Raw genomic sequence first — 24,099 nt, 5'->3', positions numbered from 1 at the left:
GCTTTGAGGCTGGTGTGGGGCAACTGCAAGGATTTTGGCATTGGCCAGGAGCTGGGGTCCTCTTGGCAGTGTCTTTGAGGCGTTGCAAGGGAATGTCCCATGGACATTTCTTCTCATGCAAAACCTCACCCACGTTCCCTGTCTGCAGTAGCCTGGGATGCAGGGAAAGCTGCTTGGCCGCTCTTTTCAGCTCCGACAGACCTTACAGAAATACCAATAGAAGCTGCCACAACTCAAAAATGTTGCTGCCATTTCCCTTCTTGCAGGGTGGCCCACGAGAGCAAAGGTGCAGCGGTAGCCCCAGTTGCACCCCGGGACTGTGGGCCACATGGTGTGCACATTTGGTCCAGGCATCCTGCTTGCACCCTTGGGTGCCCCCGTCCCGTGGCGGCTGGACCCCTCGGCACAGTGGCAGCTGCTGGAGGAGGGCAGCAAGAAACGGCGCGGGGCTGCAGCGGGGCTTTGGCTCCCACCCAGGATGTGTCACCCAGAGGTAGCAGGTCCAGCTGGCAGGAGGCAGCAGGATTTCCCACCTCCTGACCCCTGCCTGGCCCCACGGGCAGTCAGCAGAGGGAGGAAATATCAGTAAGGGCAGGACCTTGCTGGTGGAAGAGGAGGCGGTGGGGATGGCTGCAGCGGGGACAGGCGCCTGGGCAGCCCAGGCTGAGCCCCAGGCAGGATGTTGCATCCAAATGGATGCATCCATTTCTCCCTTGGGATACTTACCTCCTCCCCAGATGCCTCTGGGCAGGCAAGCCAAAAGAGGGTCAGTGCCCAAGTCATACCTGCTCACCCCTACCCCACACCCCAGCTAGGGTGTTCTGCCTCTTGCCAGGTTGTTTTCACAGCTTTCATGTTTTCTTGCTGTCATTTTTAATGCGATCCTTTTTCAGCTTGCTGGGACTTCTTGGACAGATCTGAGTGCTCCTGTGAGTTTAAAAACCTGAACACACTGGTGAGCCCTAGAGGTGGAGAAGGTGTTTGGGATCCCTGGCACGGGGCTGTGGAAGGGTCACCCTGGCTATTTAAATGCTGGCAGCCACGAGCCATGTCGGTGGCCCTGGCTCAGAGCCACGAGGAATGCGAGGTGGGAGTGTGCAATGAAACACCCATACCATGGCCCTGCTGTCAGGAGATGTGCACTGAACTAGTCGAAATGCTACGGTTTTGTGTTTGACCCCTTTTCAGGACGGTAAGTCAGCATGGTTTTATATGCTGACTATGCAAAAGGTGCTTTCTGCTTTAAAAGTTTCTAAATAAATGCAGCTTTTTGACACTAACCAAAGGATCAGAAAAAAGGACATTTGTCTCTGTCTCAAGCAGCCACTCCTTGCCAAAAGCTCTGAGCTTTCTAAAGTACTTTTTTTCCCTTGAATGCACTGGCAAAGCCCTTGTGGCCGGGCTGGCCGGAGAGCCGAGCTCCGGAGGGAGCAGTGCCTGGGCTGCCACGGACAGGCATCCGGCACCACCGCAGCCAGAGCAGCACGTTGCCGTGTCAGAAAATGTGATTTGCTGGCACAGCATCTCCACGGCACGGCACATCTGGAAGGAAAATTGCAGCATAATCATTGCTTAAATACTTCTCCTCCTTCTTTCCCCCATTATAAGAGATCTCCCTGGGAATTCTGTTATTCCCTGAAATTTAAATATGTTGTCCCCATCCACATTTTTTGAGCCCTCCAGAGTATACACACACTTCAGCCTCGAAGGTTGCTCATGCGCCCTGGCCTACTGGCTGTATTTTGGGCTGGGGTTTGTTTGGTTTAGACATACTGTTGTTTCATTTGTTTTGAAGATGCAAACCACACAATGAATTCCACGGATTCTGTGAGCAGTTATGAATAGATGGGGATGAACAGGAAAAAACAAACAAACAGTTTGTTTGGTCGCATAACTCTCTCTCTCTGAACACGTAGGCAGCTGTGCTCTTACACAACTGCCAGTAGCGGCTCGAGGGGTCACCCCCACCTTGGCTTTTGTCACCTGGAGGTTGCCACATCCATGGCTGAGGGATGGTAAGAGGGAGCAAGGATGCTCCTTATATGTCTAAGCATCAACTCATCCGGCTTAGTCTGCATTTGGGATTTAAACTGACTTTAATAAGGAGTATTTAATTGATTTTAATGAACCGGCTGTTGTTTCCACAGTGCAGACTAGGAGGGCTCACGTAAGCCATTGACACAGCTGTGAGCGCTGCCCAGGCTGAAAAATGGCTGGAGGGCTAGCACATCCTTATGGTGCTACCATGCTGATTGCGTCAGGAAGGCAAAAACCTCTGCCTTTCCCTCTTTATCCAAAATATGGTTAGAAACAGTCAATGCATTAAAAAGGGGAGGTGCTGAGGCACAACAATGGGCACAAGTGCTCTGCAGGAGGGTGGCCTGTTTATTTACACCCATCTGGTTGTTTGTATAACAACTTCTTGCCATGTTCGGGTCTGTCTCCTTCTCTCTTTATCCTTTTATGTGCTTTCTTATTTAAAAATTTTTATTTTAAGCTTTTTTATTTTAAACTGGTTGGAAGGTGGAGGGAAATTCCTCCGAATACATAGAATTACTGTGGGTCTTTTTCTCTGGAGGCTGAGTTCTCCCCAAAGGTGCAAACAGGTGAACATTTGTGTCCAGGTGTGCATGAGTCCTGGTGGCACAAGCATTATCTCTAATGATGCTTGTATATTATATCTCAAATGTTATATCCCAGCCCTGGATAAGCCATGGCTGTTCAGTATGACCATCCTCCACCCAAAACCAGGCATAAACTAACCTGTTCCCCAGACAAAGGGGTGTAGAGAAAGACATTGAGGATTAAATGAGTGGGAAAGAGATTTTGGAGGGAGGAATGGATGCGCAGCACTGCACAGGAGCAGATACCCACCGTGGCAGGTTCCAGCCTGAAGCACAGATTGACACAGGAGTAGAGAGTTGTGGCTGTGCTGATTTGTATCAGGTAACGGTCCCACTGTGACCTTTATCATCCCTGCTGGGCTGCATCCCGATAACAGGCCCAGTGGTGAATGGCACCCTGCACGTAGACTGGGGCCTGACAGGTTGCCTGTGGGGCGCCTGGGACACACGTCGAGGGCTGCAGCAGGGAACTTCTGCATATTTGACGGTTTTGCGTACAGATGTTTGGTAGAAGTGTTTACACCATTGCGTGCCTCTGCTTACAATGTATATGGTACATATGGGCATAAATCAGCGCCTTGACAAAGCAAGGCAAAAACATCCCAGCTGGCTGGGGAAACCCAAAGAGCACATTGCACTGCTACTGTACGGCGACGGCTTTGATTCAATGTGAGTGCGCTACCGGGGTGGAGGATTTTTCCCAGGCCTGGGCTGCGTGCACATGGCCGGGCTGGTTTGCGTCAGCTGCTGACGCACGTCCGGGCCCCGCGACGTGGGTCTCGCGTGTGCTGCCCATCCTGGCAGCTTTGCGGCGGCCGGAGGAATGAGGCCGAGTTGTACCGGCCGCCAGGCTCGATGGCGGGGCACGGTGCCTGGCAGCATCCAAGCCCCTTGCGCAAAGCGTGGGCACCCGCCAGCCGCCGAAGAGCACCAAAAATACCCAGGGTGGGCCAAGGGAGATGTTGCAGGCGCCAAGTGGCTCGCTCCAAAGCTGTTTGCAAGGGGACTTTGCTCCGGTGCTAATGTTAGCTGCCGCTGTGCTCTTGAAGGCAATGCGGAGGTAAAAAGCAGGCTGCTGGCCCAGCTGGTGGCAGGGATGGCTCCGTTTGTGTCCCTGTGGTGCGACAGAGAGGGGGGTTTTGCAGCGAGGCTGCAGAGGCCCAGGAGGACCCTTCTCTGGGGCGTCAGGTTTCGTTGTGGTGATACCCGATTCCCTCTTGGCTCTTCCGGGCATCCGCCCGCGCCTTTGCCCCGGCTGGTGGGTACCAAGGGCGAGGCTGATCCGTCGGTGCCCGAAGGGTGTCCCAGGGTGCGGATCAACAGGAAGAGCAGAGGGGTGGCTTTCCTCCCCCCGGATCGCCTTTCAGCCCCTGTGCCAGGCTGGGGCTGCAGGTACGGCTGATGGGACAGGGAGAGAGGCAGTGGTTTAAAAAGGAGAGGTTGCATCATGCGGGGCTGGGCAGCTTCGGGAGGCAGAAACCTCATCTGTTAAACACATACCACCCGCCCCCCCCCCCCCCCCCCCCGCCGGGGAACATTCAATCCTCTCTTTGATGGACGTCCAAGAAAATACTTCTTCCACATCCTAAACTTGTTAGCACCAGTTAATCATCTTAACCTTCTTCCCCTCCGAACACACACTCCAATGCGTTTCCCATTGCTGGCAGCCGTTAAAGATGCAGCAACACTTTTTGCGCCGGCCTTTGCAGGCAAGCATACAGCCATTAATTACTAAACATCCCGGCTGTCTCCCAGGTGGGAGAGAAGAAACCCACGTCTCATGCTGAAGCCACTTCGAAGTGTGACTGTCCAGTGAGTTGCTTTGAGGGTGGCTGCCCTTAGCACAGCTCTCTCCTTCCAGGAGCTGGACCAGGTCTCTGCCCCTCTTTGCACTGCCTCTTTGACATTCAGAAGCATTGTGAAATGTAAGCCCTGGAAAATATTTGCCCGCATTGGAGCAATGCTCCGACGCATCCCAGATTAATGCTGCAAAACACCAGCAGCCTGACAATTGGAGGGTTGGAGAGATGTGCTTATGTGCGGGGTCTGTGCCATGCAGCCAGTAAGGGGAGGGCGCTGTGGCATGGCACCTGTTAACTAGGCATCTCCCTTTCATTTATTCTGGCTGTTTCTTCCCCTTCCTATCTGGAAACCACCTTGCTGCCCATCGCATGCCTTTGCTGTGCTTCCCCCCAGGTAAGGTTGTGTTTCAGGAAAGGGAAAGGCGACTCCTTGAGGCATCCTCTGCAATGCCCATGGCTCCAGTGGGGCAGTGATGAGCCCTTTGATGCTCTCTGGCTCTTACACATATGGGTTTGGGAGGCAGCCTGCTCGCACAGCCTCCCTGAACCAATTCACGCCCTCGCTCCCCAAACCAGGTCTGGGTGATTCCTGCTCTGCTCGCCCATCCCGTTCCAAGCTGGCTGCTGAGACTTGGTGTCTGTTTCTTCCTCATGCGATGTCTTGGGCGAGCAGCATCACAGCCGGACTGTGCAAGCAGGAGGTAATTAAATCAGCATATTCCCCAGGGGGGGCGGCTGATTAACAGCACATTTTCCCCACGCTGGGGGGCTGAGACACACACGGACAGTATCAATCCATCGCTTGCCTCACTCCTCTCCCTTAGGATGTCTGTTTTTTTCTTTTTGCTTTTCTTTCTTTCCTTTCTTTCAAAGAGGAGATGAAGATTATATCAGCTGAACTGGAATCTGAACTGACAGGAGCTTTGTGCGAGGGACTTGTTTATTATGATTTGGTATTGCTCCGGGCAGCGTGTGCGCTACGCTGGGGACCACCCAGCAGTCCCATCCACGCCAGGCTCCCCTTGCTGTGTGGCTCAACCAGCAGCAGGTAGAGGACCTCAGGTCCGTGGGCCATGCTTTGCCTTTCGGAAGTGGTCTTCCCGAGGCCAAACTCAGTACTGGGATATGGTGGTGGGTGGACATGGCCAGATCCCAATGGCTGCTCTTTGCTTGTCCTCCTGCTCTATCATCAGCCGCTGCCGTCCAAGGGAGGAGATGTTGCTGGAGGCAACAGCAGCTGCTAGGAGTTGTGTATTGGCCTCATCCCTAACGGAGCTGAAGCACACAATGGGCTGGGATTTTTTTTTTCCCTTTTTTATTTAGTTTTTAAATATTAGCTCCTTATTAGATGGATTTTGGCAGTAAGGAGGGAGTATTTATGTCTCCCAAAACAGCAGCCATCGCCTACAGATTAACTCCCCTTAAACCTACTGTATACGAGTGCAATGCACATGAAAGAGGGGTTGAAACCCCAAAAGCACTACACATAGCTTATAGGTCTGTGGCACAGCCCTGGCCACAGAAAGGGAGCCACATCTCAGCCATCTTCTCACCAGGGAGCAATGTACCTGGCATTGACCTGTCCACACCCAGGGAGAAGCTGTGGTAGTGTGCAATGTGATTTAACGTGGGCTTAAAAAAAGAAGGAAAGGACAGAGGGGGAAAGTGTGGTTTTTTTGAAAGATACAGTGTTGTGTTTCTTAGTATACCTCTAATTAATATATGTGGTGATTTCTTGCTTATGGATGACCTGTGTGCTTGTAGCAAATGTTTTTGCTTCTGGGGAAACAGGAGATGTGGGTTATTGGGTGTGATTGTGAATATTTCTGTCCCTGAATTTCAAAGCCATCCCGGATAGAACCCTATGCTCTGCTATTGCATTAACCTGACTCTTAATGGGCAGGAGTCCTGGAGTTTCTTGGGACAGTGATGGGGAGTGGCTCTCAGGTCCTTTAGGAAGTAAAGCTGCAAACATGTGACTTCTGGATTGGGGGCTGGTGCAGGGCATGCACTGTCCCTGGCCCCATGTGGTTTGGCACACATTCAGCTATTGCCGCCTACTTCACATGGGTTTTTCCACGTGCCTTTCCCATGCAGCAGACTGCTGCAGTACTCAGCCCTCATTCCTCCTCTTTGCTCTTTTTTTTTTTTTTTTTTTTTTTCCTAGAACAGTGAGGGCTTGCTGTTTTGGTAGGACCTGGGTCTCTTTAGCAGTGGCTGAGCAGCCCCAACAATTTGTTGCCAGGCATGAATCCCTGCAGCTCATACACCCCATGTACTTTGGAGAAGATTCTCTCTAAATATAATGTCCTTTTCTCCTCATGCCCTCAGGGCCTTTCCTTTTGGCTGGGAGGAAGAGCTTCAGAGAAACTAGTTCCTAAACTTGGTTTTCCTCCAAGTTATTTTTTTCTCTGCTCTGGAGGGAGGGGAAAATACCTCTTTTCCATCTTAATTGCACTCTCTTTTTTTCTGGAGGTTATCATGGGATATCTCACTACCTTAAAAAATAATGACCTGTATGCTTAAATAATAAAGGTGGAGGTCCTGGCAGAGTTTAGCTAACTTGTTCATTGAGTCAGATTTGCCACAGTGAATAGATGAGAGGATACAGGTGCTTTCCAGACCATGCTCAACAGGGAGGCAGCAGTTGGTTGGGGTTATTTTTTGCCTTTCCAATCCGATGGCTCTCTCTCTAGTGTGTGTTGTGCAGAGCATCTGGTTTGGGCACTGGAGGCGACAGGGAAGGGATCTGCATGCTCAGTTCACTCTAGGTAAGGAAAGCCATGAATCCTTTTATCCCTGCTAGCCAACACGGGTTGTCTCCATATGTGCATGCTGCCCCAGCCTGGCTCCTACCAGACACAGCCCTGTGTGGGGGTAGCCAAGCAAAGCAAACCTCTCAGAGTTTGAGATGTGCTAAGAAAGCATCAGCTAGATTTAGATGAATACTCTCCTCTTCCTGTGCAATAAAACATGCTGAGCAAACCCACTTGGGCTCAGAAACCCCATCACAATTTCCTTTTAAAAGGACCAGCATTAGCCCTGCTCTCCTCCACATGCTCTGTTCGGAAACAAGGCAAGAGCATCAGGAAAGAGCCTGAAGGAAGAATTTATGGTGTCTCTAATTAGCCAGTTTGTTCCATCCTTGAAGAAGAGGATAACGAGCGACAGGGATGCATTGCTGGCCTCTGGAGGAAGGGCGCTTTGGCTAGGCTTATGTCCAACTGCTGATAGGGTAATTAGTGGTAACTGGGAGCTATCAATCATCTCGGGTGGAAAAATGTCTTAGTTAAAGGAAAGACCCTCCCAAACATTTTCATAACTCAAAAGGGTGTGAGACAGGGTCTGGAAGACAGTACTGGCAGTCTGTGAGGTATTTGAGGAAGGAGTCTATTAAAAGATAAATTAAACACAATGGTCTTTTGTTCCTCCTCGGGTAGGTGACAGAATTTGCTGTTATAAAAGTTGCAAAGTATTTTGGAAGGAGGAAGAAAAGAGTTAGCAGATGGAAATGCAGGAAGAATAACAAGAATTAGGGGGGAAAATTAACAGTGCAATAGATATTAAAATCAGCTGCTAATTGCAAATATGATACAGGAAGAAAATTAATCTATGCAGTTTGACAATTGAGTAAAATGTATCATTTGCATTTTAAGTGCATGATCAGAGAATTTATTTAAATAATTATTAGCTATAGTAAGTTCCAAATTTCTGCTTCTCCCAGACAACCACATTATGAGAGGGATTGTAATTTTCAAGAGGAAGTAAAAGTGCCATGGATTTTGTTTTCTGCTTTTCTCAGCCATGATTTACTTTGGCTAGTTTTTCCCTGTGGATCCTTCCTAATTCTACAGCTCTCTGAGGAATAGGACTTGTTCAGGGCCTGAGCGAGTGCTGAAGAAGCGGTCAGTGCCTTGATGGAGGAATGTCATGAATTCTCCTGAATAACCAGCTGCAGTTTTCAAACTGGTTTGGATCTCCAGAGCTTTCAGACATGGCCTTCTGTATTCTTGGCATGGAATATGATGTAGGGTCAGAGCTGTAGAGAGACTATCACACATATACTCTGCCAAGAGTAGGGTTTTGTTGGAGTGGTAGCTTGTTGCCTTGGCATGTGTGTCTTCAGACTGAGAGTTGCAAGGTGCTTGTGGGAATGTCCAGGAGTTTGAGGTGGAGCTGAAGAATTAGTAGGGTAGTGCCACTGGAGAGCAAGAGCTGGGGAAGAAGTTGAGGAGACTCTGCAGGCATGAGCTGCAATGGTCCCAGTGCAAAGGAGTTATAAGAAGGGATCAACTAAAGAAAATCATAAACACCTCAGAAAGCTGAAATTCAAGACAGAAGAGTAAAGCTGGAAGGATTTAAAACGAATGGGGATGCAACATGAAAATCTAAAAGTCTAGGGTGATGTGGGACTATCAAGGACACCAAGAAAATGCTGAAGAATTTCATTGTGAGGAGACCTTCCTCCTCACTGGAGCATGAAAGTCGGTCACACCAGACAGCAAGGACTTCTCAGAGAAGTGCTGCGAGAAATTCTCTGAGCCCTTGAGGTCTCATGGAGGACAAGAGACATTTCAGAAGATAAGGGCAAGGCAGAGGTGGTGACAGCGAGGAACTCAGTTTCCCTCTGTGATTAAGATCCTGTGGATAAGGTAAATAGACACCATGTCTTCTGCCTTCACCAAGTTGTCTGCCATTGACTCATGCGGCGAGCTGGAGAACAGGTTGCTATTTGAGTACTACACTTCAAGAGACAAACGGGCTGCTGAGGGGAAGCAATGAGAACGACCAGAGGTCCAAAAAACATGGCTTCTTCAGAGAGACTGGAAAATTAGGTTTTGTTTAGTCTAAAGTCAAGAGAAGACTGTGGGGAACAGGACAGCAGACTTCAAACACATTAAAGGTAACCGCAAAAATTAGAGAAATAAAAAAAGCTGTTCTTTGAGTTTTCTGTGCATCAGAGGTCATTTACTGACTTAAACAACAACACTGGAAATTTTGGGTAGTCTCTAAGATAATAAATATGGCCTTATGAGTCAGGGCATGGGTATTGCCTGGACCAGATGACTAAGGAAGAGTGTGGTGTCTTCATCCCCAAAGGCCAGCAACAGGTTAGAGAAATATTTGCCCAAATGGGCTAGGTAGAGACTTTTTTTCCTTTGGTTGCTTTGAAGATGTTCCCTCCTTGATTTTGTGTCCCTCTCATTTCCTAGGAATCCTTTAATCTCTGTTTGGTTTGCTCAGGGGAGGCAGAAGGGGAAGAGAAAGGGGATAGTCAAGAGCAGCGGTTTTCAGCTGGCAGTTTGCACGAGCCCGGGGGCACGCTGGCTCTTTGGCAGAAGGTGGTGGAGCAGAGTGAGCCTGCCACCATCCGCTTTCAATTTACCATCCAGGGGTCCACACCGCTACTGGAGAACCCCGAGGGGCCCTCCAGATCCGAAGCGTGAAAACCCACTGGGCAAGCAGACCCTGAGGGCCCTTCCCAGCCCTGTTTTCTCTGCTTCCTGTGGTGCTAAGTGCTTCAGCATGACAAGGACAAATGTGATTGTTTGCTGCTTGGAAAGATCTTGCTGACCCATGGATGCCTGCCCGAAACGAGCATTGTTCTGTCCTATGCTGACCATCCCACCATCTCTCCCCCAGCAGTGCTGGAGGTGCTGTGTTTGTCCCGGGTGCAGCCAGCACCATATGGGCCATCTGCTCTTGGCCCTTTCCTGCCCTTTGTTTTCACAAGGGGGTCTCCTGAATGTTTGTCAGAATATTCGTTTGTTTATTGCCGAGCCCTCACCTTTGAGCACTTTAATCTGCCTAACAGGCTCGCTGCGGTTATGCCAACAGCCCAGATTTTCCTCATCAGGTTCTTCTGGCTCTGGAGGCCAATTGGCTCCTGTTGTCCTTATAGACCTTTCCTGAAACAAGAGGATGCTTGAAGATGCAGTTGGAGTCTGTGGCTTAACTCCACTATTAGACCCTCTCCTTTATTTTTGAGACTATTGCTTAATCATGTTAATTTTTCTATGAGGCTCTGCCTTGTTGTTTGCTTTGGGCATGGCTTCCCATGGATTTCTCCTCTTGGTGCTGTGCTTGAGGCCTTCTCCTTGGCAGGGGCTGGTGGCGGTGGTGGTGCTCTGGGATGCTCAGAGTGCCTGAGCAGTGACTTTTATCCTCAACAGCTGCTGATATTAACTGCCGAGTCTCGGTGATGTCATGGGTTTGATTTCGGAGGCGAGCTTGAGTGACTGGCATAACCTGGTGCCTTAGCTTAGCGTTGGTCACATTTTTTGGCAGTAAAATCCTGATCGCCTTTTCGCCGTCCAACATTTTTGCGATCCTTTGAAGAACCTCTTGCTGCTCTGCAAGGGTGTAGTGGAGAGGAGGATGTTTTGGGGACAGAGGACCCTGGCCTTTGCAAGGGGCTCGTGCTCTCTGGAGGGAGTTACGCATTCAGTTTGTCTGCGATTTCTGACAATACCTGAAGCAAAATTTCTGGAGGGTGTGCTTTGGGTAATCACTGTTTAAAATTTTGCTTATTATTTTGAAGATTTCTTTTGTCTTTAATTTCGCCTACAACTTCTAATATTGAATTATGTCAATGCATGTGGCATTTGTGCCTTTTCATCTGCAGCTCTCGGAGTTAATGCTCCCTCCGCCTCCCCTCATATTATTTGTCCCCTGATGGAGGTAGGGAAGGTGTCTCTAAAAGACTGAGTACACTGGATCTGTTGTGTGAAAACTATAGCACAGCCATCCTTAAAAAAGGCCAAACCCACCATCTGGGCTCTGTGCACCCAACTGGGGTCTGTCTGCTCCAAAACGGGGTCATGCTGTGCTGAACACCAGTGGAGCCACGAACAAGGGGATCCCTGACACCCTGGGTAAGGTCGTGCTCGGGCTGCTGACATTTTAATCAGCATTTCATAACTAATTGCCTGGCCACAGCTATCTTGTTTTCAATTAACATCGTCCTGAATGTCAGGAAGTAACTGTATCTCTCTAACTCACTAAGGCTGCCTTCTGGGTCTGTGAAATGGCTGGATTTCTTCACAGGGATGGATTACATGTTTACATCTCCCCTTCTGCTGGAGTGTGTGGTGAGGATGACCCAAGGAAGCAACAATAACGTCTTTATGTTCCCTCTCTGTCCTCCTTGTTTTGTGTATGCTATAGAGCAGAAAAAAAAATCCCTCATATGTGAGCATTTGGAGAAGGCTGGAAGACACCCACATTGCGGACACTGGACTGCCTGAATGCAAGAAGATTGAGGAAAAAAAAATTAAGCAACAGCATTTGAGAGCCTTTTAAGAACAGACACTTTTCCAGACGTCAGGAAATGCCCTTAAATGGATGAGATTGTTTCAATGATCCTATCAGTCGAGAGAGCACTGCTGCCTCTGAAGCTGGAGGATATCTCTGCTATCAGCAGGGGCTCTCACACCACACTGACCCACTCTAATTCTGTCCAGCTTTTAAGATCTGATATTCTGGGACACGGGAGTTTCCAGATTAGGATAAATATGACTCACTTACAAAACTAAGCATCCCCTCTTCTGAGCCCAAAGAGGCTACAGTGTGGAGGGTGGCTTTTTATCTCTTTGTGTGTATGAGGGAAAAGGGGTCACTGCGGTTCTGCTTTTGATAATCACTGGTTGAACGGGCCATGGGGAAGGACAAGTGAGCAGAGGGCTCTGTGGCATGGTCCTGCTGTTCACCACAGGTGTGCCCTCTCTTTATATGCAATAGGGTGGACTCATCCTGTCTGCGGACCATGGCTGCTCATTTACTCACTTGGGCTGCAGGAAAGGCAGAGCTTCTTTAAGGAAAGTTTCTATCTGCATAAAAGGCAGAGCAGCTGAGAAGGGACAGTACAGATGGTGCTAATTTCCAGAGGCCATATGTTTGAAAGGACCCTGGGTACCCCTACAAGAATTCTTTGTTTTCTCAATATTCATTTTCAAAGGTGCTCTGGAGGTCTCCTCTTTGCAGGAGGCTGTTGCTTCCTCCCACTCGTCCACTCCTGACACGTTTGCTCCGTCCCCTCCTCCATCGCCCACTGCTTGACAAGCCCTGCAGCTGGATAAACAGTGATCGCAGTCGCTTACAGCCCTCCAGTGCCTTTCAGCAAGACACCAGCACAGAGAGATGCTTCCTGAGATGCTTGTCATGGGCAGATGGTCGTGCTGCAGCCTGTGTGTCTGCGTCAGTGTCGCTCTGGTCCTGGCAAGATCAGGTTCAAAACACACAGGATCTGGAGGTGCTAATTACAAATGTGGGCTCCCTATTCTGTGTAAGGCTAAGGAATTTGGTGATCTGGGAGCTCTGGGTCTGTTTGCTGTCTGAGCTTAGCTATGAAATGGGCTTAGAAATGTTCACAGTAGCTTTGATCCCTGCTCTGCTGCGTTGTTGTCCCTTCTCCGCTGGCTGATTATGGGAAGGGGGACTAGCTCATGTCCTAAGCAGCACTCATCCCAACAGAGCCTGCTGTAAACATGGGAGAGGAGGAACCCCCATAGCTGTGATTTGCACTTGTGGCTGTCAAGGTTGTTGGCTCTTGGTTGGTTGTGGAGCTCTTTGGAGCTCACCACCATCAGGACTTGGTCCACCTGGAGGCAGTCAGGCCTCCTTCTACACCACTGCCCCCATCTGTTTGGGACTGTAGGAGCTGGGGAGCTTGGGGGACAACACGCAGTGGTGTTGTGGTGACTGTGTTGCAGTTCACATTAGTTTCATAAAGGGTCCTGTGCAGCCCGGTCAACTTGTAGGTTTTCTCCCTTGGCTCACGGGATCACAGCATCCCTGACCAGGCCAGGGCAGCTCTGGAAGACCCCTGGCCAGGGGCAAGCCTGGTGCACTGCACGCAGCACAGCCGGTGCTGCCCAGGAGGGGCTGGCTCAGCCTGGCCACCAGTGGTTAGAGTGGTTGAGAGCAGAGGCATGAGGATCCCCTCCCTCCTTTGCCCGCTCTTTCCTCTAATGTGCGTTAAATTACATCTTGTTATATTAAAGACTGAGCCTCTTTAGAAGCTCTGCTCGGCCTTCTCATTAATCACCGTGACAGAACATGACAAATCCACTTTGCTGAAGCATTATTTCACTTTGTAGAATCCCCGGTGCTTTGCAACAGCTTATCCAGCAGCACCTCCTTCCTCCCTGCTGTCCTAGGGACATCTTCCCTCCTTCTCCTCCAGCCCATGCAAGACAATTTTTTTTTAGGAGTGACTACATCCGAGGGCTTTGCTTTCTCCTGGGTCACACGAACAGTCCTGGCATTTGAAGCCCAGTCCCTGGATGGTCTCTACCAATTGACTTATTGCAGCCAAGACCGTGTCCCTGCAGCTCACTGATGTGTGTTTACACAAGACTGTGCAGCCCCTCCTTTACATAACCATTAATTTTATAGAGGGCATATAACAAAGATGGGCCTCCAATATGTCTCCTGCCTTTGATCTGTGTGGGGTGCGTCGCCTGATGGGCCCAGAGCTGCCAGCATCGCTGATTTACTCTGTTCTGCGGACGTAGCTTCTGGAGCAAACAAAAGCTTATGTTTTCTCTCAGCGGTATTACAGTACCGTTATAGGCTGTGCTGATGTCTGGTCGTGTTCAATCTGGAAGGGCAGGAACGGCTAAAGGTTTGCTTGCCTTTAAATTTTTCTTTCGACATTAGCTAAACAGTTTGGTTCATGCAATCCATGAGTGCCCCAAACCCGCGCAGACGGGTAGGCGGGTTATTAAGGGTCTACAGAGTTGCTAATGGAAATAAAGTCCGTGTATTGGCAAGCTATAAGCATTGACCTTGTGACAGGGTGCTCACTCTGAAACAAAATCTCTCCAAAACAGTTCTCTCACAGAACTTTATTGTCATCCAAGCCAGACTCAGAAAACTCCTTTTCTTTTTTTTCTTTTTTTTTTTTCCTGGTTTGGCATGAATTAGGATTCCTGGCTCTCAGTACGACCTTGCCTTTGACAATCAACTTTCTGATCAGAAACCCTTTTGTTGTTTAGACTTGGCATACCAATAGGATAGTGACCTCAGCACCAACACCAGTGATGGGCAATTGCCAGACCAACCAAATCCAGGTCCCCCCTGAGCTCCTGCCCTAAATTTGGGTGGAGTTTTTTGAGTTGTTGAGCCTCCTGGAGGTGAATGTTGACCTTAGCTCTCTCTGTCAGTCACCATGAAGGTGCTAAACTTTTTTTTTATTTTAATCAAAAGGTACCCTTTAGAGGTAACGTGTTTTGATCAACCATGATGAAAGCTGTGCAATAGTCTAAGAGCAGCATTTGACAGTGCAATTTTAGGTCACCAAAACTTGATGGCCAAACTTTGCCGAAGTCCCCGGTATGAAAGAGTCACACTAAGTGAGAGGTTTCTAATGTGGAAAGTGTTTGTTCATCCAAAGTCTCCAGTTTCTTCTACGGACTTTCAGCCAGGGGCATTTTCAGGATGACGACGTATTCTGCAGGTGCTCACCCTGACATCCGCCTCCCGTGCAAAGAAGTGGTTGCTGCCTGTTATCTGTCAGCTCGCCTGTTATACTGCTTAGTTTTACTTCTTGGCACTTTACGTAAAGAAAAAAAAAAAAAAAAAAGAAAAACATAGTGTCTATAAAGTATGGAAAATGTAGAAACCCCTGACAGTTGTATGGTGTGTCTTGCTTCTCCCACAGAGAGGAAACCACAAAATAGTGAGTCCAGGGGTTTCTTTCCACACACACAATATCTGTCAGGATTTTGAGGAATTTTCTGGGAACTGATGAAAGAAATGTGTTCTTTAAGGCCTGATATATACTGTACAACTGTTCTGTACAAGGGATATGCAGTGCTCCACACTGGCAGGTTCCAAAAAGCTTTCAAAACTAAAAGAAACCCAAAGGATTTGAGGGAATTTCTTCCAAGAGGGCAGATTGGATCCTATGGGAACAGAGCCAGAAGCAAAGGGGAAGATGTGCTTGTACTAAAGGGAAAAGGTACCTGATGTGTTTAATAGCTGTAGTTTCCTTGTTAACCTTTTCATGCCTCTGCAAGATCGCTGGTGCTGGTGGAAAATGCTTTGGCATTTTAGCAGCGAAGGGGCTATTGCCTCCCCAGATTCAATTTTCTCAACCCCAAGGTGTGGGCAGGATGCGAGAGGGAGTCACACAAGTGATGAGTTGCCCGTGCTCAGTGATGTCATGCTCATGGAGGGGACCCCTGTGTGCCAAAGGACTAAAGATGAGTGTCACAGTGTCAAGAGCCTGACTTACATGGCCTTCCCAACACAGGCCTTTCAGAGCCTGCCCTGCACTCATGATGACTGTAAGCAGTGCTGTTAATTGTGGGGATACCTTAATTAATGAGCAGTGAGTTGTTGAAAGTGCATCAGCAAACGGGAGCAGCATCAGGATCAACCCTAAAAGATGGTACAATGTGTTTTTCTAGTCTTTCATTTTAGTATTTATTGAATTAAAACGTTTTTTTAAAATTTTTCTTCTCTCTTTCAGGTCCACCTGTAAGTACCAAATCTCTATGGTTTTAGAAGCTGTTGACAGAGTTTGCAGGGCATGAACTAGCAGTCTCCTGCCTGTGGTGTCTGCTGCGGTAGCCACCTTTGCAGTCCTGGCATCCTGGGATCTCCCAAACAGCAAGTACTGCGGGTGCTCAGGACCCGTATTGGGGTGGGATTGCCTTTGGCTGCATAGCAGCTTCCAAGGGTGAGATGGGGGGAGCGTGGGGATGGAGACATGGCAAAGGCGAGGGGTGCAGATACCTGTGTGTTACCAGTCGGCCCCACATACCCTGGAGGAATTGGCTGTGTGCACTTCACATGCGTTGGATGCCAGACTTGTTTGCGAAAAAGGGAAAGATAGATCATAAACACATGGCGGGAGCTGAGCTGTAGGGACTTGTTCCCTGCTACTCACCCAGGCTTGCTGAACGTGGGTCTTCACATATAGCTGCACAACTATCAATTTCAGAGGAAAAATTGTGTTGACAGCTTCCTTTTCAAATGTTAGCTAATGCAAAACCTCAGCACAGACGATTTAGGCTTCAGAAAAATAGCTAGGTTATTGCAGAAGTTTTCTTACAGCTATTAAGAGACTCACAGTGAACCAGAAGCAGCAATGCAAGGAATGAGGCCGTGTATCGACATCTCTCAGGATTATAAAGAAACGCTATATTGTCTCTAACACGGTCCTTCCAGAGGAAATGGTTTATACTCGTGTACAATAGGGTAACTATACTGGGTTTCTGTAAAGGAACATGAGAAGTTAAACATACGGTAGTCATCTTTTGTCTGTTCACACAAAAATGTCTTAAACAGTTTGCAGATGACGTTCTGAGGAGAAGTAGTTGCTGCACAACCTATTTTCCCCTTTCATCAAGTTGAAATGCTATAGACTGAACTCCCACAGATATACGAGCACAGCCCAGTTTAATGACAACAATCTTCCAAAAAGTTGCACCTTCCAGGCCAAAAGGTCTGAAAGCGTTTTACAGCTGGAAGCCCTGATCCACGCAAACTTTCAGTGATAGCTTATCCCAGGGGCTTTCAGGACTGGCCGCTGAAGTATTTCAGTGTTAGCTTTGGGTTATTGGGAGGAAAGCACTGCTCTGGAGGGGGCTGCAAGCGGAGTCCATCCAGGGCTGTCGCTGCCACCTCACCCTGAGCCAGAATATGTCAACACTAAAGGGATGGGGTGGGCACAAAATTGGTAGTAGTGTTGGTATTGCTATTACTGCCCTGAAATATTAGAGAGAAATGAATAGGTCAACGCAGACATCTCCTGGAGAGCCTTTGCAGTGTGAGGAAGACACACACTCCAGGCTTTCTCTGCAGCAATAAGAGTTAGAAACTTAATACCGTAATGAAAGATTGAAGCCTGGCAGAAACACACGGGACCACCAGAGAAGTGCTGACAATATATGCTACCGTATCCCGGCTTATTGCGACCCCTGAACCTGTCTCTGCACGTAGACTTTCAGGACATTGAGGAATGCTACAGCCAATGGAAATAACAAGAGGAAGTCGGGCAGACCGAGCATCGTTAGCCAAAGTGGAATTTGTCCTGGGCTAACAGCACCCTCATCTCATTCAGGACCTCTGGGGTTTCTGATTGCCTGGTGTGTGAGACTGGCTCAGGCACCGTGAGCAAAAGTTCACCGCTGAAGGGTCAAGGAGAATCCTCCATGTCACCATAGGAAATATTTCCCCCCGCGATATTTCTTGTGATTAAAAAACGCATGGAAACTCAACTTTATGAGCCACAGATCTGGGCTTCTGCCTGGCTGGTTGCCATACACATCATTCTAGATAGAGACCCCAAAGCACTGACAACTCCACATCTCTCTCCCAGATTTTTTTCCCGGCTTACAAAACACAATGTGCTGGGCAGCAGGATTTAGCCCCCGGTGCTGGTGTCGGCTTGAGTGTGGGGATGGGCAGAAATACTTATTAGAAATGCACCGAGCCCTGTTTGTACTCTAGGGCAACGAGGAGAAAAGCCAGGGGAAAGGATGAGCAACACTCCAGCAGCAAAAGGAGCCTTCATGCTCTCCTCTTGCCCAACAGATGTTCCCACCATTATTCTTGAACTCAGTGAAGGCTTTGGTGAAGGCAAGGGCAACCCGCAGTCATGTAAGGAATTTGGTGAGATTGGGACTAAACGGGGCAAAGGAAGGAAGGAAATGATGAAATCGTGCAATAGTCCTGAGATTCCCGGACTCTTTTGCCGTCTGGACCACATCCGAAGGAAAAGATCCTCTCATGGACGTTTTCTCTCCCATTTCTGAACATGCAACATTTCTGTGGCAACTGCAGCAATTCCATACATGAAAAAATAATATTTAGCAGATGGAAACTAAGGAAGAAAGTCAGAGCCCTGTAATTAGCTCGTTCTCCATGGACTTGCAGATACCTTCACAGCCCGTGTGGAGAGCTGTGGGTAGAGTCATGCCAAAAGGAGAGTAAACTTCACAAACAGATTAGGAAACCAAAGAAATCAGAGCTGATGGTCAAGGAGCTGTGGAGAGTCTCTTAACCATTCTGTTTCCTAAACCTTTACATGTGATTTCGTCTCTTTATCGAGCCCTCCCTTCAGAGTTTGAAGCTAACTTTGGCCGTTTCTGTGTATTTTATTTCAGGGCCTTACAGGAAGACCAGGGCTCCCGGTAAATATTTCATTCTTTTTTTCATTCCCTCATGCCCTCTGCCTGGCAGTACTTTGATCAGCAGGCCTCCAGGGTTTGTAAACTGGGAGAAGGTAGTGATCCCACATAGCAAACCTGATGTGGAATAGCATATTACAGACAGGACAATGGCTCATAACAGAACAGGGACCACAGGAGCTTTGTAGGGCCAAACTTCTGGATAACATAATCCCTATGAACCCTCCTGCATGTGGGAAACACACTACTTTTGAAGATAATTTTGTGAGCTTGAGTGTCTGGTTGAAGAGGTGCAGCATGCAGTATTCGTGCTGATGGGCCTTGCTAAGTTAAGCAGGATTTAAAAGGCCTCAGTCACTCTGGGATGAATTCAAGTCAATAATAACAGTAGCTGCATCTGAGATAGATAGTCATGAATGAGGGAGGAGTGTGGTTTTGGGGTTTCAGCTGCGTGCTTTCCTGGCGATGGCTCCCTGCTCCCCAGGCTGCTGCTCACCTGGAGACTGCAACAGTCGTAGCAGGCAGTTTCCTAATGAACAAAATGCAAACTGTGGTGCTGGCTCTCCTCCCGACTCAGGACAGAGGCTGCTTGTTGCCTTCCATGCTGCTCTAGCACCGAGGTGGGAGCTGCAGGCGGTTTTGCATGACCTTGTAACCAACCAATATGGTATCATCCACCCGTGAGTGCTCTTTCCTGGCTGCCTGTCACAGACAACCTTTCCTTATAAACATCTGGCATTTATTTGCTGTCGTACTGGGAGCTCCCCCTTCACTATTATTGCTTGGAGGTCTGTAATACTGCGCAGTCACATACCAGACACGGTGCCGTCATGTACCGCTCCAACACCAGGTACTTGCTGGAGACCTGACACAGCTCAGGCTCTTCCTGCTTGGGCACCAGCCACGACAGAGCCAGGAGAAACAAAATCAGCTTTTACCTCAAACCATGAGGGAGATCAGCTTGAGCTCAGCTCTGGAGGAAAACAGCATTTAGGGGACTAAAAGCACAGGAAAACTCAGCATTACGTTCTCCACCAGCCACAGAGTAATCCCAGGGCAAGATGCTGACACCAGGAATTTTGCTCGCAGCTGGCACACAGAGATAGGCAAATATTGGCAGGACTGAGCACCCACCTAAAACCCTAGAAGAAAGCAGTTTTGCGTAATACATCATCTACAAAATTTAAAATCAAGCAGCCGTTTAGCGTTTCATTCATCTGCAAGGGATGCTTTTGCAAAGTGTATATTGCTTTTCAATTTATCAAAACACGGGCTGCATGGAAAGGAATGTCCCCAACACTGAACGGCCCCCCAGCTCTGCAGAGGGAAGCAGCTGAACTTTCACCAGGTAACGATTTGATCCCAGGCTGTAATGTCTGAGTTTGGGATGTGTGGCCAAAGGAGCCTCTGCATACACCCGGCAAAACAGAGTTAAGTGCATTCCACTTCCAGAGATTTCAGACTACGTTCACAGACGTTGGGACTGAAGATGGTGGAAGGTACAAAGAGGTGGCACCAATGGGGCTGGTGTCTCCATCTGCAGAAACCAGAAGACCAGGTTCACGGCCAGGGACACACTGTTTTACATAAGGAAACCCCAAACATTGCTGGAAATAGAACTGAGAGATTATTATCATGTCATTTCTGCAAAATATAGAGGAAAAGTTATGTGACTGCTGAAGATGTAATCATCCAGTTCCTTTGCCAATCAGCTGCTGTCTTCCAAATCTGCACAGTTTTGGTGACCAGGAATGCAAAGGAAATTGATTTCTTTTTTTAATTTTTAATTGCATAGTTAAATTTAACTGTAAGAGGCAGAAAACTGTCTTGTAGGTAAGCGGCTGAAGAAAATTGCCACCCGTCTTGTGTTCATGTATTTACAAGGCTCTGTTCAGTGTTGTCTGGCCCAAAGTCATTCCCCAAACCACTGTTAGGATCGTTCACACCCTGCCAATGCACTGGAAAGTATCTCAAAGGGGTAGAGGACACTGAACACAGCTGCTCATATGTCTTCTTCCAGACGTGCTTTTTCCTGTGTCAGCTTGTTTTCCCACATTTTTCTTTTGCTTTTGGACAGGACCATATTTTCAAGTCTAAGAGAATCCTGTTTTAAAGTGATAACTCTATAAATAAATAGCTAACACACAGATGACTTTGGTAAAGAAAGAGAAAAATGTGACAGTTGGCTACTGCAGGAAGTCAGTTCCCAGGACCCGGATTTTATGAAGTGTTAGAAATTGGGATTATACTTTGTTAGGCTGAAAATTCTTGCCCTTCTTTTGCTGCCTAAATCGTCATATGTAATTTCTGTTGCGAGATGTGCTGGTTTGTTGGGTGCACAAGTGAACTGGTGTCTTACCCATGTTATTAAAGACGGGTTCAGGAAAGCGCAAACACACTTTCCTTTCTCTCTAACTTGACCTCTCCCTCTCTCAAAATCCCTGGAGACTTGCACTGCAGCATGAAGCCACGTCTGTGGCATAGCTCATTTGTGCTGTTTTATAACCTTACCCTTGGCCAGTTTCCAATTGCCTCTGATTTTGCCTTAATTGCCAGGGAGACAAAGGTGCGATGGGGATCCCTGGGCGGCCGGTAAGTTGAAACCTCTTGCATGTGCCTTGTCCTTTCCATCCTCTTCCAACCCCTAAGATTTTGGGGGGGCTTTCAGGATGATCCTTGGCAGGTGTCAGTGTGAGCAAAGCCGCTCTCCCTGAGCCCCACACCTGAGGGGCTCTCCTTGTCGCAGCAGGGTGGCCAGCCCTGCAAACTGTGTATGTGTTTCCATCCCCTCTGCCGTATTGCTCAGGCCTTCCTCTGGTTCAGCGTTCCCCCACACTGGGTGCCTCCTGCTGCCACCTCACGCGCCAGGTGGGCTTGCTAACCTTGGGCTTGCTAACAGCACCCCTGCCTGCCACGGGCAGCTGCCCTGTCCAGATAACCCTGCCCTGAACAAAGTGGGCCATCCCCTGCCTGGCTGAGCGCTGAATTTTGGAGCTGCTCTTTGCTCAGGCATCCCAGGGTGAGGATGGGGAAGAGGTCTGGGGCAGGAGTTGAGGCCACCCTACTCATCCCAGCCCCATAGCAAGGGTTTTGGGGTGGGGGAGCGTGCCCTTGCCGCTGACGCCTGTGTTGTTTGTGTCTTTCTCTCTCTCTCTCCCTTGCACCCTCTTGCATGTGGCTGCGACGGGTGCCACTGACCCAGGGACTAAAAGGGCAACCCGGAGAGAAGGTGAGTCAGCTCCTCCCAGCCCATAGCATCCCCAACTGTCCTCATCTAGGGCCAGCCCAAGCCCCCTGGTCACAGGCATGGCTGCTGCACCCAACTTTGGGCTTTCATGCCCCTGGGCTGCCCCCTCTGTCCCAGCAGTGTGAGTTTATCTCCCATGTTCCTTCCAGGCCACTCAGCCTCCAAAGATGCTGCATTTCTTATTTATGACAATTTGCTCACAGCCTAAGAGCCAGTGGGCCCACACAGCTGCCCTTGAGGCTTCCTGGGTTTTAACCATTGAGTTTCTTCTCCACTGGCAGCTCTGCTTGCCCTAATCAAACTGCAGCTCCCCTCCACCTCCCAGGTTAGCCCAATCCCTGGTACAAGCCATAGTGAGGAAGAAAATGGTGCGGCACACTCCTATTTCTGACATTGAGGGACGTCTTCTTCCTAAGGAAAACTGATGGTGTGGTTCAAGTCTATGGGATGCCATCTCACAAACTCTTTGCCATGCAGCAAATCGATGTTTTGTACCTGCAAAGATGTGGTAGTTTGCAAAGCATCCTCCTGCTGGCCCCCATGTTTTGAAGTGTTTGACACGACAGTGTAGTTCAGTGTTAGTGTATTTTCCCCAGAGCTGTGAGTACCTTCCACCTGTGAGAACAGTGAAATGGAGGTGTTTGGGGGGTGTGAATAGCTGAGCAACAACATGTAGAAACTAGGAAAGGGATGAATATTCACCTGATAGGGGGATCATCCGTGCTCTGCCATACAATGCCCATTTGCTCCTCTTCACAGGAGACAGAGAGAAAAACACAGCAAGGAAGGGTAAGGTAGTACAGAGATTCTCCTTCCTTGCTTTTGAGATACTGCTTGCTCATTGAAGCCAACCAACATTATCTAACAGACCAAGATTTCACCGCCTGAAGCCATCCTGCTTTTTCTCTGCGTGTCCTTGCACTTCTCTCTGGCCAAAGCTTTCAACACGAAGGGACAGCAGATAGATACAAACAAACAAGGGAAAACTCTTAATTGCCCATGCTTCCCCAAAGCCTGCATGAGAGTCCTTGGTCCTTGGCAGGCTCCAGCTTTGTTTTGCAGAGAGCTCTGCTTGCTCATGGGCTGCTTGGTTTATGGGATACTCCATCCCAAAGCTCCCCAGCCCTGGGCACTTCTGGAGCTGCCTCTCAGGAATATGCCATGTTTTCCAAAGACAGGGACGTGTCCTGCCCATCGCACGTCGTGGGTGGCTAGGATCTGGAGAGGCAGCTGTTTTCTTTTCCAGAAAGGACTTTACTGTTTTCATCCACATCCCAACTGAGTTTGAGAAGCACACAAGCAAGGCATTTCTGGAGGCAGCCAGTGAGCTGCCTGCAGCTCCCATTTCCCTGCAGCCCAGCACATCACTTTTTTTTTTGTTGTTTTTTTTTTTCCTTCAGGACACAGTCCTCCTGGACTCTCAGGAAAGAAACAGCAAAGTTTTCAGGCCATCTTTCACGCTTGTAATGGGGCAGAACCTCTGTTTTGCCAGAAAGTGTTTTATGTGTTTGTAGTGTTCCTTGCTGTGCAGCTTCCATTTTCTGTCACGTCTGAGTGGCTCCAAACAACATCTTTTCTCCCAAAGTGTGGGGCAAGAGCTGGGAGTGGCCAGAATGGCAGCTGCCCCATAAGCCCTGAAGGTCTCACACCTTGAACACCCTCATTTAACCCTGGTCTTGATGGGTATATAATTGTCCTTGTATTTTTCTCTCCTCCTCACCCCTTTTCCTCTCCCTTGTCTCTCTGCAGGGTGCTCCAGGAGAAGCGGGCATGTCTATCATTGGGCCTCGCGGTCCACCCGTAAGTGGCTTTTCTCTCTATTTTTTGACTGATGCAGGATGTGGGCAAGTCACAGGGAAAGACTTAGGAGGGGCAGTTAAGAAACACCACCAGCCGGAGAGAGCAAAAACCCTCTATAATGTGGTTCCCATGCTGAGCCAGGCTTGGTTTTATACTGCTATTATATACTATATATAATGAAATTACAGCTCAGACTCCAGAACAAATGAGGAAGCCTTCCCTGACAAAGAAACCATATTCATGTATTTAAAAGGAAGAAGCATATTTCCTTCTTGCAACAGGGCTGCTACCACTTTGGGAGAAAATACGCCCTTTGCCTGGCTGATCTCAGCCTTTGGCTTCATTAGCAGAGGGCAAACCCCCTGATTTTGCAGAAGAGTGGGATCAGAGCTAAGCTGGTGTCTAGGGAACTCACAAAAATGGGTAGTTCAGAGTTGTTCAGATGTCTTTGTTAAGAACACATAATCTTTGACAGCACAGTTACT

At 48.7% G+C, this 24,099-nt stretch overlaps 1 protein-coding gene across 1 annotated transcript in view; it reads left to right on the top strand.

The window, feature by feature from the left end:
* The window catches only part of COL13A1 (collagen type XIII alpha 1 chain), a 92,513-nt gene that overhangs the window by 12,411 nt on the left and 56,003 nt on the right, over nucleotides 1-24,099 (top strand). Inside the window, exons 3-6 of the mRNA XM_074924327.1 lie at nucleotides 15,903-15,910; nucleotides 21,124-21,159; nucleotides 21,770-21,796; nucleotides 23,564-23,614. Coding sequence (XP_074780428.1) covers nucleotides 15,903-15,910; nucleotides 21,124-21,159; nucleotides 21,770-21,796; nucleotides 23,564-23,614 — 122 coding nt within the window. The remainder of the gene's footprint in view (nucleotides 1-15,902; nucleotides 15,911-21,123; nucleotides 21,160-21,769; nucleotides 21,797-23,563; nucleotides 23,615-24,099) is intronic.

This window comes from Athene noctua, chromosome 21, assembly GCF_965140245.1.
Source record: "Athene noctua chromosome 21, bAthNoc1.hap1.1, whole genome shotgun sequence".
Classification (NCBI taxonomy): domain Eukaryota; kingdom Metazoa; phylum Chordata; class Aves; order Strigiformes; family Strigidae; genus Athene; species Athene noctua.
Note: the sequence above shows the minus strand (reverse complement) of the source record. Positions and strands in the feature narration are given on the sequence as shown.